Source organism: Ptychodera flava, chromosome 4, assembly GCF_041260155.1.
Source record: "Ptychodera flava strain L36383 chromosome 4, AS_Pfla_20210202, whole genome shotgun sequence".
In the NCBI taxonomy this organism is placed as follows: domain Eukaryota; kingdom Metazoa; phylum Hemichordata; class Enteropneusta; family Ptychoderidae; genus Ptychodera; species Ptychodera flava.
Genome location: NC_091931.1, coordinates 30,442,408 through 30,457,897, shown reverse-complemented (window position 1 = coordinate 30,457,897; position 15,490 = coordinate 30,442,408). Strand labels below are relative to the sequence as shown.

The following is a 15,490-nucleotide window of genomic DNA, read 5'->3' as shown; positions in this document are numbered from 1 at the left end:
ACTCAGACATCCAAGAAATATTGCTCTATTTTATAAACATATACATTGTGCAGTATTATTTGAGAATAAAATTGTATGTGCATTCTTAATACCTATGTTCTTCTCACCCTGCATATTTAAAGTATAAATACATATGTATGTAGAAATCAATGTAGAAAGCTGCATTGTATCTTCAGAAAATCAGATACTGTAAAGATTGCAGTAATTGATACCTCCACCATGACATGATTCAGTTTGAACATGGAGGTACTGTACCTGGAAAACCTGTTTTGAATTACTGATTTTTCAAGCCAACTGCCAAAAGCTGAGCATATACATACATGTAAACTTGTCCAATACAACTATTTAAAACTGAGCTTTTTCTTTCCCTGCTTTTCTAGGTGCTTGCAACAGGGTTGAGTGGTTTATATTCAGCCTTACCCCATGACATCGTTGGTAATAATGCATCATGGTTTCAACTCAATCGGGAAGATGCAAACAATATACCAACGCTGGGAGCTTTTCTGAATTCACTGGATTTCTGTAATGCTGTTGTTCAGGTCAGTATGTTATGGAAACCATTGTATCGTAACAGCTAACTACATGTATCAGTGTTGAATCTAGAGCGCGCCATCGCGGGATTGACGCGTTTCAGCAAAAAATCCCGCTCTGAAATCTACCCAGTGCGTCACTTTGGGCGCACTCACAAAGAGGGGGGTCTGTAAATAGGTCAACGTGTGTTTTCTTTCATTGTTAAACGTAACCACTTTGCGTGATGATTTGCTACATTTTGCTAGAATGTTACCAATGATTTCATTTATAAATACTTCAGCAGCACACGTCCGTTTTGAAATGACATTCGCGTTTGTTACATTGTCAATAAAACTTGTTTGTGAATGTACTGACTGACAGCCGTGACGAGAAAAAAAATTCACGTACGGGAGTAATTTCAAACTAACTCTCACACAGAAAGGTTTTTGAAAAATGTAGCCAACACACCATTCCATTCAAAAAGAAAAACATGTTCTTGATCAAGCGGAAATCAAACCAAATTCCAAAATTTTCTGAAACATTTCATGTGTCCACATGGATCGAGATACTAGACGTAGCTTGGTTCATGTTGTTTGTCAAAGTCGTTATGCCACGGTCACGCATGCATGGCTTGCCAAGAAATTCGATCTAGCGAGAACAACAGTGAATATCTATTCAGATCTTATACCAGACGGGTCATATGTCAAGTTCTTCAGTAAGAATGCATTTACTAATACTTGCACGGCTTGCATTGTCAGAGTCGGGACGTTGTGCTGTGTTTGTTTTGCCTCGATGCAGCACATGGTGTCGGCCATTTTCCAAACTTGCTTAGGACAAAGCGTCATCACTCTAGACTCCCTAGGTTACCCTTTTATGTCTATGGGAACTTACTGCTGCAGAGATCGAGACTACTTAGTCATTAAAAAAAGTCCTGCTCTATCAATGAGAGCTGTGAAATGACAAATGAACTTACTTTTCTCACTGTGGGGAAATTGTCAATTGTATTTTTGCATAATACTGAAGAATTATCTCTTGAGACTAACAGAATGTGCTGCATCTTTTCTATGAGTGTGAGTGAATTTGTGATACTTTATTCAAAACAATTATATTCTTGAATAGATGTACAAAGACTTCATAGACTTATTTTAAATAAATGCTAATTTAATATGCAGATTAATATGCAAATTTGCTGCCAAAAAATTGTCCCCCAAATTTTGAAAATGTCCCCCAAAATTTAAGGCAGTGGGCCCAAATGTCCCCCAATCCTAAGATCCTAGATTCAACACTGATGTATCACACTTTGGTACAATAATTTGACGACCCTATCTCCTTCGTTTGGATGGTTTGAATTACCTGTGACTCGTTGAAGTAAAAGTTAAAACTTAAATCACAGTTTTTTCCACTCATTCTAATTATGTTGAACATAAGAGTTGTAACCCTTTGGCACCAGGCTTTCATTATGTGAAGAGAAATAGGGACAAAAGAGCTGAAGCTTTCAGTCCCAATTGTGTGTGCATATGTGGGCTCAACCCTATAGGGGTTTCAGGAACTGTCTTTCATATTTTGTACCACATGGGAGAATTGTTATCACAGAGTATTCATACCATGAAACTCCGTCTTGCATTACTGTTAAAGGTCAAGATGGGAAGTTTCATGTAAAAAGGGTTGTGTTCCCCTTGTGCAAAAACTATTCTGAAAATTTCAGTTCTTGTCATAAAGTTACCCTGTCATCTGTTTACATGCAATTTAAGCAACATGACTGTTTGTACAGCAAACCATTGAAAAGTAGGTTAGACTCTTCCTATCATATCAATCAAATATTTATAGCCATGCATTTAAAGCTTTCACCCCCAGTTCCCTGTGTACAGGTCCAACTTTACCATAGAAAACAATGGATTTGGAACAAACCATGGTGGTGAAAGGGTTAAAGCTGTCATAGCAGGGGTCATGCCACTGCAGTGTGTACGCACATTACCCACAATGTAAACCAAGATATCCAGATACTGGTACATTGTGTAAATGTACATGCTGTGTGAAGGCAACACCCCTTTATTTAACAACGCCCCATTACGATGTTAACACTTCTGTATTCGACTTGCTGGCAGCTACCCTCAAATTAAAGCTTCTTAACAGTAGATTTGGAAGTCTTGCTTTGTATTTCAGATGGCTAGCTTTTTTTGCCAGCATTCCATTCTCTCTTTTCCAGTGGCTGCAGTACAGAATGCCCCGTTTGGTAAAAGAGAGTGGTCTGTCTGTATGTCTTGTTTTGGCAAAAACATCCTCAACATTTTGGCAGAGGGTCATTGTTTGTATTACATCCATTTACCCTTGGTGTGGTCAGAACTGTTTTGAGTGGATAAAAGAATAACATTAAAAGAATTATATACATTGTGTATTTATATTTATGGAAATAGCAAGTAAAATATCCCTGCTGTAGATGTTTATATAAACAGAACATGCTGATGTCTGAATAAACATGTTCATGCTCCTGAGAGTTTGAAACCCCCTCAGAGATTATTATGCAGCCAACAGCACAACCAATGATACTTTAATTGTTAATAGTTTGAATTCTGTGAAAACATTTGAACTCACATAAGTAGGGATAACCGTTGTAGTGTGTACACTGTACTACTACTGTAAATTTTCAAGTCAAGGCTTTTATGGTGAAAACTTCAAGTGGGTCATCTACATTTCAGGTCAAGGATTTCTCAAGTGTCATGCTTTCTAACATCTAGCATGTGTCAGTAAGACAAGTAACAAGGTTGTGATCCCCACACACACATCCATCTACTTGGTACCCATTTCAATATTCAGTTTCTTGATCTTTGTCTTCAGTCGGAAATAAAACTGCCGACTCTGTAGTCAGTAGTTTAGATTCAGAGACAAGGGTAAACATGTCACCATTTAGAAAAACTCTGAGACAGAAAAAATTCATTGCACTATCATATTTTAATAAAAGGTAGAAAAAAGTTGTAGTCCTTTTGTTTTTGTATTGATACTGAAGATTAAATATCCCAATACTGTGAGGTTGTCTTGGTTTACACACAAGTCTCTGAAAATAGGAGTGTGTGAAGCCCTTTATATGCCAATACATTAAGTTTGATTGATTTGATAGACAAATTGAAGAGTGCCATTCAAGGAGTGTTACATGTTGACAGAATTGTATAGAATGTATGTAAAGTAGAAAAGATCTAACCTGTAACCATGTTACAAAGAAAGGCGGCAAGCACAAACAAGTCAACAGCATGTCTGTTTTTTGATAGTCAACTGTAACCTTTAACCTCTAAGGGAAACTTGTTTTCATGACCCTGTAATGATATGTCACCTTTCTCTCTCTTCAATTGTTTTAATGTCACTGGAACAATAGTATACAATTTGCATATAGAGATATGGAGAGTTATGAATGGTGATGCCCTATATGTGTAATGCATCAGAGGATAGAAAATTTCGGAGGATGTGAAGAGTTTAATTATTGACCAGAGCACAGATTTCGATGATGTTTCAGTACTCTTGTTATTATATGCAAAAACAAATGTATATGCTTGGAATGTTTTAAAAGCCTACTGAAAATCAGTGTATACTATATATCTATAATCAGTGTATTTACGCTTTTGGAAATGCCAAAGTTTTAATATCAGATTACATGTTAAAGGTACTGACCATGACCTTGGGATGACACATACACCAGACTTAAACAATGTCAGTGTCAAACCAACGACTGTCGTGTTCAGCGGTTTTTGATTAGAAGCAAAGAGCACATTAATGTCATGTGCCATGCTCAACATGTTCCTCATACTTAAGTCCATTTTCCTTCCACCAACAGGTTGCACATCCCATGGTATGCCGTCAGCTGGTGGATTACATTTATGAAGGATTTCTCCTACCAGTCATGGCACCAGCTCTCCACCAGGTCAGTTGAAGGTCACACACATAACTCAAAACACACTTTTATGTACCATAACTTTTTCCCCATGGAATGCTATGGCCATGTGCCAACACAGGGTGGTGATTGTTACCAAGCCAACAGCAGCATTATGTCAAATCGTTTGGCAGTTAAACTCCAGTACATCAATTTCACTATGGCGAACATTTCCTGTTTTAACTTTTTGCAGAAAACAGACTTACAAGCTTCTACGGTCCTGAATGTTGTAGATAATGTTCAATGGGAGAACCTGTCAGTAATAGTGATGCTTTTTGAGTTTTTCACTTCATTTTGATGGCCAGTGTTGCTAGTTTTCAGAATGGCTAGTGTGATTTAGTGAAAGTCAGTTTTGATCATATTTTGTGACTGTCATAAACACTACATGTAACTGACCATATCATGATGAAACATAGATGTAGACATAGAGTATTGATCAAAAATTGATTATCAACTGACAGATTTGACACCATTTTAAACCTTCTGACTCCTCAGCAGTACTGGTTTGAATCCAGTGTTTTTTCAATGTTGACCTACTGATTTAAATATTGGGTAAACATTTGAAGTTGGCAACAGATCACATCTCAGCTTTTGACTTTATATCCAGCAAAAATCTCATAGTCCAATTATTTACAACTTACACGTACCTGTAATAACTTATTACCACCTGACTTTGAAAGAGTCACACAGTGTTCAAGGGCAAAGTTGCTTCTTAATGCTTAATACTATAGCAAGTTTGAGTGCAGGTAATATTCTGTTGTAACTTTTTAAGTAAGATGTGTTTAGTGAGATCTTTCAAGTTGAAATTGCTGGGGCATTGGCAGAAAAAAGGATTTCAATTATTATGGTAAATACTGAAGGTGTTAGAGACATTGATTTTATATTCATTACTTGGATGAGCTATGATGTAAGCAGCCGACGTTTTGTTTTGTTTTTAAATTATTAAAAAAAAACATGGTATGCATGGTTGTTGCTTGTGTAGTTGGATAAACAAAACAAGTTTGCTGAAAATTGATGCTACAAATTACCGTAAATCTCAGTAGCTCATGCTCCATTCATTTATTCATCATTCATTCATTCATTCATTCATTCTGACAATCCATATCAGTCCATGGAAAATGCCCTACATATGTAGTACATGGCAGCTTTGGTTACGCCAATGCATTGTGAAATAGTCATATATAACTTTTGTGTTTCCTAGTGTGTTGTGTTTCGTATCGGACTTTCAGTACAATCAATGAAAAGATACACAACATTTAATTCAACCAGTTTTGCTTCTTTAATACAGTAATACCCAAACAAATATTAAGTATGTTTACCCCAACAAATCTTAGGTATGTTTTTCTTGAAATTGTAGGGTAAATATTATTCGTAGTTCACAGCTTGGGCCTACTCCTGTGACAAAGAAATAAATTATTGGTGTGTAGATTTTTGCAGCATAAAAATAAAAAGGGATTGAATAGTTTACCAGAGTTGCAGAAAATACAAAACTCATCCAATTTAACATTCTTATTTTATAGCTGAGTAAAAAGAACAGATAATGCATTAGTTTGTAGAAATATTTTATGTCAAGTCTAGTCAGTAGTCTTTATAAAGTGAGTACAGGTACTTGTACATCCATAGACCAGTAGGTCTATGGTACATCAAAAGTAGTTTATTAAGAGCACAGTTACTCTTTACCCTACAATTGTTTTACGAAGCAGCCCCTGGGCTCTATGTAGGGTCCATACCATGAATGGATTTTGTAAATGTATATTTATAGGTGTGTGAGACGAAAGGTGAACTTCACTGATAGAGTAAGAGATTGTATATCAGAGGTCAAAGTAGATGATGCCATTACCACTGACACAAAACGACAGGGAAAACTACCATACCAACCTGTTTCAAATTTACGTGTACATGTACAACTATCAACCTCTGGTCTTTTCCAGGTCCTGCAGCATGTAATTGTAAACTTGTGTAGCTGTACAAAAAGACACTGCACAGAAAGACCAACATGCCTGAACGTTTGCCATAAACTGATTCAGTGTCAAAATTAAAACCAAATGAGCTAATCATTTCTAATATAAGACAGATATGACATCAAATTAAAAAAAAATAGTTTCACATACTGTATTACAGTATTGCAATATAAATTCATACTTAGTATACATGTGTGTACATATAAGAGGGTATGAGGTCATGATGAAATCTTTTGAGTTTGGCAGACTTAATGTTCTTCAATGAAAACATGGACATTGCGGTCAAATAGATTAGCATCACTATCATTATGAAATGTGAAATAAAAACAAAAGTAAGAATGAACTTGAAGTTGAGACAAAATCATTGTATTCCCAATGCGCATGTAATTTAGTATGTAGACTTTCAAAGTAAAAATGGCAGATCATTGCCATAAATACAGTATTCTTCATCAGTAGGGGCTTCGGTGGATGAGGTGTTTGTGATCATGTGCACTATTATTTGTAAAAGCATGCTGCACAAGTGCACATACTTGTACTGTAGTGGCTTGTTCTGTGCACAAGTATTGTCTCCTGTTTAACACTGCATCAAAATGAATGTTGGGTGTCCCTTAAAGCTATGAAATCACAACACACTACTCTAGACTCCAGAACAAAAGAAAAAACCAAAATACACATTGTACAATGTAGATCATCTGTATCCTGTGCTATGCCATGCCATGCCATCTTCCAGATTTATTCCTAACACCTCTTTTTTCCATGTTTTACTTTTTCCTGTTGCATAACTCTAGTTCATAATTATCAATGGACTCAGTCCCAGAGTGGTAAGCAGTTACATTTGTGCATTCGTATTGGACCATCCTCCATCAACTTGACTTTCTCAATACCACCTCCAAGAGTGTATGTTTTTTTCACAAATACACCAATCCCTACGATGTACATCGTACAAAATTTGCGTTTAGCCCATAGTGATGCACGATATTAACATTACACATAACAACATTTACTTGTTTGTTTGCATGTAACCCTGTCACACACTCCCCCTCCCAAGTTTGGTCCAAATCCCTCTCTAAAATGGGGTGCCTGGATCTGTACACTAAGAAATAGGGAGGGTGAAAGTGGCACTGAAATTTTGTTTCTAACTTGGAAGTGGAAATTGATGGACTTTGGTCTCACCATTTTCATCTGTTGATACACATTGCATGCTTCTGCTGCTAATATTTCCCAAATGAGTATTAAACAAGTCTCAATTTTTGTTGCATTTCGATGTTTTGTTTATAATTTGTCCTTACCTAATATATCATCTGACGACTAACAAAACCGTTAACATAATCTAACAAAATGATATTGTTTTTCAAAGTTGTTTATTACAATTGCTTGCTAGTTGTACATTTATTACAATTGCTTGCTGCTTGTACAAAAATTGCAATGTTTAAAATTTATATTTGTGAAATTTGGCACTTTTAGAAAATTAAATTTTGTTTATTTATATTAAATTGTAAATTGTTCGGCATTATCTTGTTTCTCCAGTGAATAAGTCTGGAAGATTCTAGAGCAATGCACTTTTTTTAGTTTTTTTGTCTGCCTTTCCCTTATGTGCTTGTCATGGTCTGTTTATAGTTTTCTTTTTCCAGCTTTTTTGTTAGATATAATTTTGTTTCTTATCCAGCCATGCATGACACATATGGATGTATAGTCACAGCAAACATAAGCTTCCTACATCTGCATGTATCAAATAAGCACGGGCTTGAATATGTTTATTTATCAAAACATAGATGACGTTACATGTTTAATAATCGTTGGTGAGGATGGTAATCTTTTACAATAGTCAGAAAAAGTTACATGTACCAGTTTAGTACAGTTAGAATACACATGTGCTGATCATATCCAGGTTTAAGTGTGTCTGTCCTACAGGCAAACATGAATGACCGCATTGAGGTAAATGAGTAAGATAAAGCCCGAGTATGAGGGCTCTTCTGGTATATAAAGTCCAACCCAACGATAAAATGTCGAGGCCGCAGGCCGAGACATTTTATCGAAGGGTTGGACTTTATATACCAGAAGAGCCCGAGTATGAGGGTTTTATCCGACTTAAAAACTATCGCCCCTAACTGATATATTTTCGTTTTCAATGTGTCTACGTCAACCGTCCCCTTTGTCGATGTAACATGTTTAGGATATGAATTAAAACTTTTATTTATGAAATAGCCTTCCCATGTAATGGAACATCCTATAAATGCCCTAGGGCACATTATATAAATGCCCTAGGGCACAGCAGATTTTGTGTTGCAGCTGGTTTCCGCTGTGTTTCCAAATTTGAATATTAAAACGTACCAGATGTCTACAGAATATGACATGTTCACTTTTGATTGGACAGTACTTTACTACGGCGCTGTCATTCGTTTCTGGAATTTGGTGACCAAGGCTTTATGAGTAGATAAAACACCCTGAATTGAGCACTCTGATTGGTCAATCAACAGTAGATGGTTTTTAAGGACAGTAAGCACCCCATAAAGAAAGTCAATACATTTAATTTTATATAAAAATCTTCATGCTGTGTATATCATTCACTTCTCAGTGTCCGTACACTGTTAATAATCATGTACAATAAAATTGTAATTCAAGTGGTCATTACAATGAATCTTTGTCACAGGATTATGGTAAGATAAATTTGGCATATAACATGACTTGACATGTCAGACATTCCACATTATGCAATGCATGCATACCACTCTGTGGTTTTCAGCGATTTGTTTTATTTACATTGGATTTTTTTACACCACAACTGCAGTCAGACACTTCAGTTATGGAATTCGATTGACATTTATCACTGTGGGATTTGCAATTTTGGATTAAGAATGGCAAAGTCTGTTGTTGTGATAGCTCATTTGTGTAAAATTTATTTGCTTTAGCGCTGACATTGTGAATTGTGAATTGCAAGAGAATCGTCTCTTCTTCCTCGATAGTGCTGCCTGTACAGCTCATCACTCTGTCATGGGGACATATTATATGTACACAGGTACATATGTGACTAGAGGACAGATCTTGTCAACAGCCAAGTCAAATCATGTGATAAATATCAGTTTTTCACAGTCTTACCTTAAAACTTAAATGCCGTGTTATAGTGAGTGTGGTATATTCGGAAGTGATTCTGTCATTTAATAGTTGATTTTAAATTTTCCTTGCTCAATATTCTTTGTCGTTGCTACTGTGTTGTTTACACCGACGTGTACTTTGGACAGTGAGCAAGGAAGTACATGTATGTGGTAGCAAACGAAATCCTATTTTAATTAGAATGTACTGTATGGTAAAGGTATGCAAGTTGATAACAATGTCACATGCCCCCTCTTTGTAATCTTGCTTGTTGTGTATATTGAAATAGGTACAAAACTATCTCCCTGCACCACTCCCGCCCCCCACTATTGTCACTCAGGATGTTCAAGTGCCAATGCTTGTCACGTTCACGTTAAAGGGGCAGTTCTCAATCCCTGGTTCTCACGTTAGTGGTTGTTGACATTGACTGTTTGCATGATGTTAGTCCTTTGTTCTCCTTTGAAAGTTGTGCACAGTTACTCATTTTGCCTAGAGATAAAAAGCAGATAAAAAACCTGACCCTTTTTGAGGATGAAGTCGTTGAACTGCTGTAGTCTTTTTGTTGAACTGCCAAGTTTTTAGGGCATACAATTGAGCATATGGTTCTTGTTGTCTCGGTCTATACCATGCACATCAATACATGTACTATTCAGTGTGCATAAACCTTTGTACTTGTGCCAATACTTGTCTACAGGGCTACTCCACAGTGGCAATGGTGTGCCCTGCTGTTATCAACATCCTAATTGATCTTGTCGCTAATTGTCTAGTGTTAGATTTCGAAATGGAGAGGAATGGGCGATTATTTACATAAACACCGATAGGAATCAGTTAATTACTTGTAATTACCGGAATGAGAGCTTTGTTACTATAACTTCAGTAACTATCAGTTTCAGGGATGTTGGCATGCTAGTATGTCCTTCATCACAGAAGGACATACTGCCCCTGAATGGCTATAGGTAGTTTTATCCAGAACTCAAAGCAGACACAATTTTATAGTTGTTCTTTATCACCCAAGAACCATTTTCATTGATTTTTTGTTTTCACATTGTAGCAATTGTTCTCAAACATAGTTTTAGACTTTTGAAATGTAGATGCAGAGTGTTAGAAAGTACCTTGACAAGAAAAACACTATCACTTGTATATCCACGTTACTCAGATAGTTATCAAAGGGGTGCATTTTGTGATTCATATGTGCTACAGTAATGATAATTTGTTTTGCTATTTCATGTCAAAACATGCCACTTTATTGCAAATTGCAAGTACAAACGTAGTGTGATATGGTCTCCAGTTTCATATGGACAAAACCCCATGATTTAATCCTTTCTCCCAAGTTGTAGTTATTTCTGTGGCTTGTCTATGGAGCCTGGTAGAAAGAGGATTAATCTCAAGATAAAAATTCTGACCTACATGTTTCCTGAATTCATTCTTATGATATTTTTCAAAATCATTGATGATCAACCACCCCATCATGTTTTCTGTGTCTCTTTACACTCGGATAATAGCTGTAACACAAAACGATCTGTTCCATGAATTTATCAAGACTTCAGTATCTTTGGTTAAAATTGAAAACCATGAAACCTAAGTCCATTTAATAGCTGTACTCTATGAGAAACAGAAGTGAAATGGTTACATATGGAAACTGTACAAACACGATGAGAGTTGGTTTTCTTGTGACACATGTGCATTCGTCATTTAACTGACTGCAGACAAGGACAGCAGATGTACATGTACGATCCTATCTTGATGTAACTGAGATTTGGTAAAAAGTCTGTTAAACCAAAGCACATCAGGGTTGGTCAGACTACCACAACTAACAGTTTTGTGTAACTTGCTAACTTTTTGATAACCTACATAAGCCAGAGTAGCTGCACATGTTCGTCTAGTTTTGCCTCAGTTTCATTACATCAGGATCAGTCCAAGTTGATATGTTGTACACGTATTGAACAATTTACTGCTGGTTTGCTCATCTCTGCTGAAAATATTAAGAAATATTGGGTATTACATGTACATGTAACTACATGTATCTAAGGTAACCCTATGAAGTGTTCTTCCCACCAGTTGTTATACAGTTATATTTAAAACTCCATGCAAATGTCCTATTATCCAAATGCACCACCAAATACCAAAATTAAGTTTCTATGTTTAGAAAAAGAAATGGTATTTTAATAGCCAACTCATGGTTGTCAAAGTTTAAATTTCAGATGAGAATAGTATACCATTACTAAAATGTTATATCACATGCAAATTACTGTTCAATACTAGCAGTGTAAATACCAGCAAAAACCTACAGAAAATATCAGATTATCAGCTATAAGTAGAGCTACTGATCATTTGAAGCAAAACTAGTGTACTACATGCAGCCACTAGGGCTTTCTTATAAACCTAATTCACAAATTGTACACAAGTGATGATGTTTAATGTCAAACATATATAGAATCAATACCTACTGTAATTATACCATGTGTTTCGTTATATTAGTTTTCTGTGCAAGAAATAAACTAGGACAGGTAATTTTCATTGGCAGATGGACAAAACTAAATGAAATATATTGCAATTCCAAATACCTCAGTTTTAACACAGTTCTGATGTTATCAATTGAGCAATGTCTGTCTCACCTGGTCATGTAAAAATTTTCCTCGAACTTCTGACTGTCCATACATGACCTTTGTTCAGTACAATGAACAAACCGCTTAATAGTGTTCATCTATGCATATGTATACCATATGTGACCAGTGATTCCTGATTTCTTTGCCCTTTTTGTTAGTCTTGTTTAATAAATAAGTAAATAAATAAAAACTAAAAAAATTAAAAAACCCAAAAATCCTGTGATTTCTGATGAACTTTGCAAAAAGTATATCTTAAATTCTAGTGTATTGGTGAATGTCAATTGCATGTTTAACGTTTCTTTTTCATCATGCAATGTCAGTGAAAACTTTTCTAAATTAGACTTATGTGATTACAACAAGATGGTGAATATCGTAAATTGTACATTTCAGAATGTCCAAAGGGAAGTTATCGCAGCTACGACCTATCTAGACTTGTTTATACGGTGTGTCACTGAGCCTACACTGATCAAAGGTTTCCTGAGGTTCATATGCAAAGGCAGGCATGAAGGTGGATACATACTGGATTCGCTGATCAGTCGTATCCACAGTGAAACCAAGGTGAGGACACCTCTTGTTTCATCCAGGCTGTACACTCTGGACAGAATTATACCAAGCATCCAGCTGGTGCAAGGTCAAGGGTGACAGAAATGTGTTTTGTAATTCATTGATCATCCATCAAGGTAGAATCCAGAACAGTGTAGATGTGCTGCACATGTTTCTTGACTGTCTTCACGAGTAGCTGTTTAAAATCATACCACTGTCAAAAATTCCAACACTATTATTCATTTACCTACTTATTTATTCACACGTTTTCGTCCAGTTTTGATATACACATAGTACTGTTATGGCTTTCATCAGATACATTTTGTATTTGTAACACTAAAGTACATCTTCCATCACATTCACTTCCATTACAGTTAGTTTATTTTTTTCTTCTCTCTTATTATGTTTCAGTTATGTTTGGTTACATTGTCTCTGTTCCACACAATATTGAATTTGAATTGTGAAGATGTCATGCTACATCTGGTGCTAAAGTAAGTTTTTCCATACGACTATTTACCTCTTTATTTTGTTTTCAAATCATAGTATCGCATGTGAAAATAAATGACTTTGTATCACCTTCTTTGCTGACATGGTAGCTTTGTTAAAATTTTTTTTAAGCATGACCACTTAAGTTCAACTTCTACAGAAATTATTGCAACTCACCAGTTGGATGGCAGAGTTTTTTCCCAATTTTCTTGAAATTGCCAAAGTTTACCTGAAACTAATAACTATCAGTAACTTCCATGGTGACCAAGACTGGCAGCCACCATGAAAAATCTTCTTCATAAGCAGGGCTTGCATACATGTACACTGTATATTAATTCTTATTTTTTATGTTTTGGTATTTTTTTGAATGAGTGCTGAATCTGATATGTTTATTCTAATGTGTGAGTATGAGTGTAGACAATTTTACATGCAGTGTACATGTATGTGAGGCCTGCTTTGGAGAACTTTCATTATGACGACAGCCAGTCTTGGACAAGCTAGAAGTCACTGATAATTTGTTGCAATTTCATGTAAGATTTCAGCAATTTCAAGTAAATTTAAAAATGTCTTAACAGGCAAGCTGTGATAATTTCTGTGGCAATAACCATTCTTTAGTTATTGACCTTTGGAAATGATAATATTTGATGACTTGATTCACCATCCTCAAGGGACACTTCCAAAAGTTTAAGTGCGTCTAAACAGTGCCATGTGCATATGTTGAAATTACAGCAAGCAGAAATTTGATACTTGTGAAATTGTGTCACAGAAACAGCATGCACAAGAAGTATAGATTGAAAATTGTCATACATGTGCAGATGTGGACAAATTGTCAAACATTTCCTTTCATATCTGATTCCTAGGTACTTAGTCCCATGTAAGCACATCATGGCATCTCAGAGATCAGCAATAAGAGATCAAGACATGTACGGAGTCAGCAGTGAAAAGTTCCTGTCCCTGGTTCCAATTTGCAATCGATCAAAAGATCATTCCAATTCTCTCTCTTCCACGTCGACACTGATGTCTCGGACTTCCCTGGAGGATAGAAACCAGGCAACCACAGAAGACACAGAAGAGAGCTATTACAAATATTTAACAGATGCAAGGACTGTTGTTGAACAGTGTTACAAGGCGTGCCTTTGTTGGAACCGTGCGTATGACGGTAAGGACAAAACCGACGACAGCAGCAGCTCGGCATATCCAGACTTTGATCAGTTTGATTGGCTGCAGGATCAAGGGGAACAGAATTACATGGATAATGTCTTTGATGTTGAACTGTCACCAAGGATGTCCATTCCTCGGGAGCCAAAAAATGTTGACATGTTCACAGATATGAAAATGTTTTTGGAAAACACACTTGGGGAAGAAGTAGACCTGAGTGAAGAAAGCAGTGAGACTGTGACATACCTTGAAGATTGGGTTGATATGGTGTACAGCAGGCGGGAACTCTTTCTCCGACAGCAATCAAGTGGCTCGGACATGTCCCCTATGCAGCTCATGGAAGGCTATGATGAGGATGAAATGTGGATTGGAGCATATATGAACTCAAAACCAACACTTGATAGTGTGCCCTCAACGGAGGATGAGGGAGATGACACTGACAAAGAGACCAGTCAGACGGATAAAGGCAGTGATATATTTGGAGTCAATAATGATGACTTGTTTGATTTTTGGGAGTTTGATAACAATCTTCTTCCGCCGCGGCCGTTCAGTCATGACTCGGATGACAATTCAGACAACGTCATCACAACAACACCTTTCTCAATGACAGGTAAGTTATCAGTGATGTAAAGTTACTTTACTTTTTCACTGTCCAGTCTGTAGCTCAGTCTGTCACAGTGAAAAAAGAAAATGAGCCATTCAGCAGGTGCGTGCTCAAGCATTATGCAAATACACTCTAGCCTCAACCAATAAGAATAAAGTCATAAAAGTAAATTTGATGCACAGAGTACCAAAGTAATATGTGGTTGAGTTTTAAAAAATATGAGTAACTACCTGCTGATGTAAAAATGTAGACTCACAGATGTACAGGCGAGAGAGAGCATGCATTTACATGTGCCTGTTTGTGCGCATTGATTAACTATGTTAGAAATTGAACCGTTTGTGCAGCAGAATGTGGTGTCTTTTTCTGTTGATTTCCTACATATTGCATGAATTTGACTGCTTCTTAAATGAAAATTGGATTCATGAGAGCCTTTGTGAAATATTGAACGCCCTATGTGATAAAATGATTGATCATCGTATAGTCCACATTTAGCAGTAGTGAAATTCAGATACACAGTACATCTGCCCATTCAGTTCAAATCTTTAAAGTACTACTCTGTGAGTGGGCAAAATACGAGATACACGTAATGTGAATGAAGAACTGACAAATTTAA

The 15,490-nt window shown here is 36.4% G+C and overlaps 1 protein-coding gene across 3 annotated transcripts in view; it reads left to right on the top strand.

Annotated features, from left to right (window-relative positions):
- The window catches only part of LOC139131449 (FHF complex subunit HOOK-interacting protein 1A-like), a 42,487-nt gene that overhangs the window by 11,679 nt on the left and 15,318 nt on the right, over positions 1 to 15,490 (top strand). For 2 of the 3 annotated variants that reach the window (XM_070697496.1, XM_070697494.1), the window contains exons 3-8: positions 381 to 539; positions 4,334 to 4,420; positions 7,179 to 7,211; positions 12,477 to 12,644; positions 13,041 to 13,120; positions 13,976 to 14,883. In XM_070697496.1, the coding sequence (XP_070553597.1) occupies positions 381 to 539; positions 4,334 to 4,420; positions 7,179 to 7,211; positions 12,477 to 12,644; positions 13,041 to 13,120; positions 13,976 to 14,883 (1,435 nt within the window). The remainder of the gene's footprint in view (positions 1 to 380; positions 540 to 4,333; positions 4,421 to 7,178; positions 7,212 to 12,476; positions 12,645 to 13,040; positions 13,121 to 13,975; positions 14,884 to 15,490) is intronic. The other variant, XM_070697495.1, reaches the window with a different exon arrangement.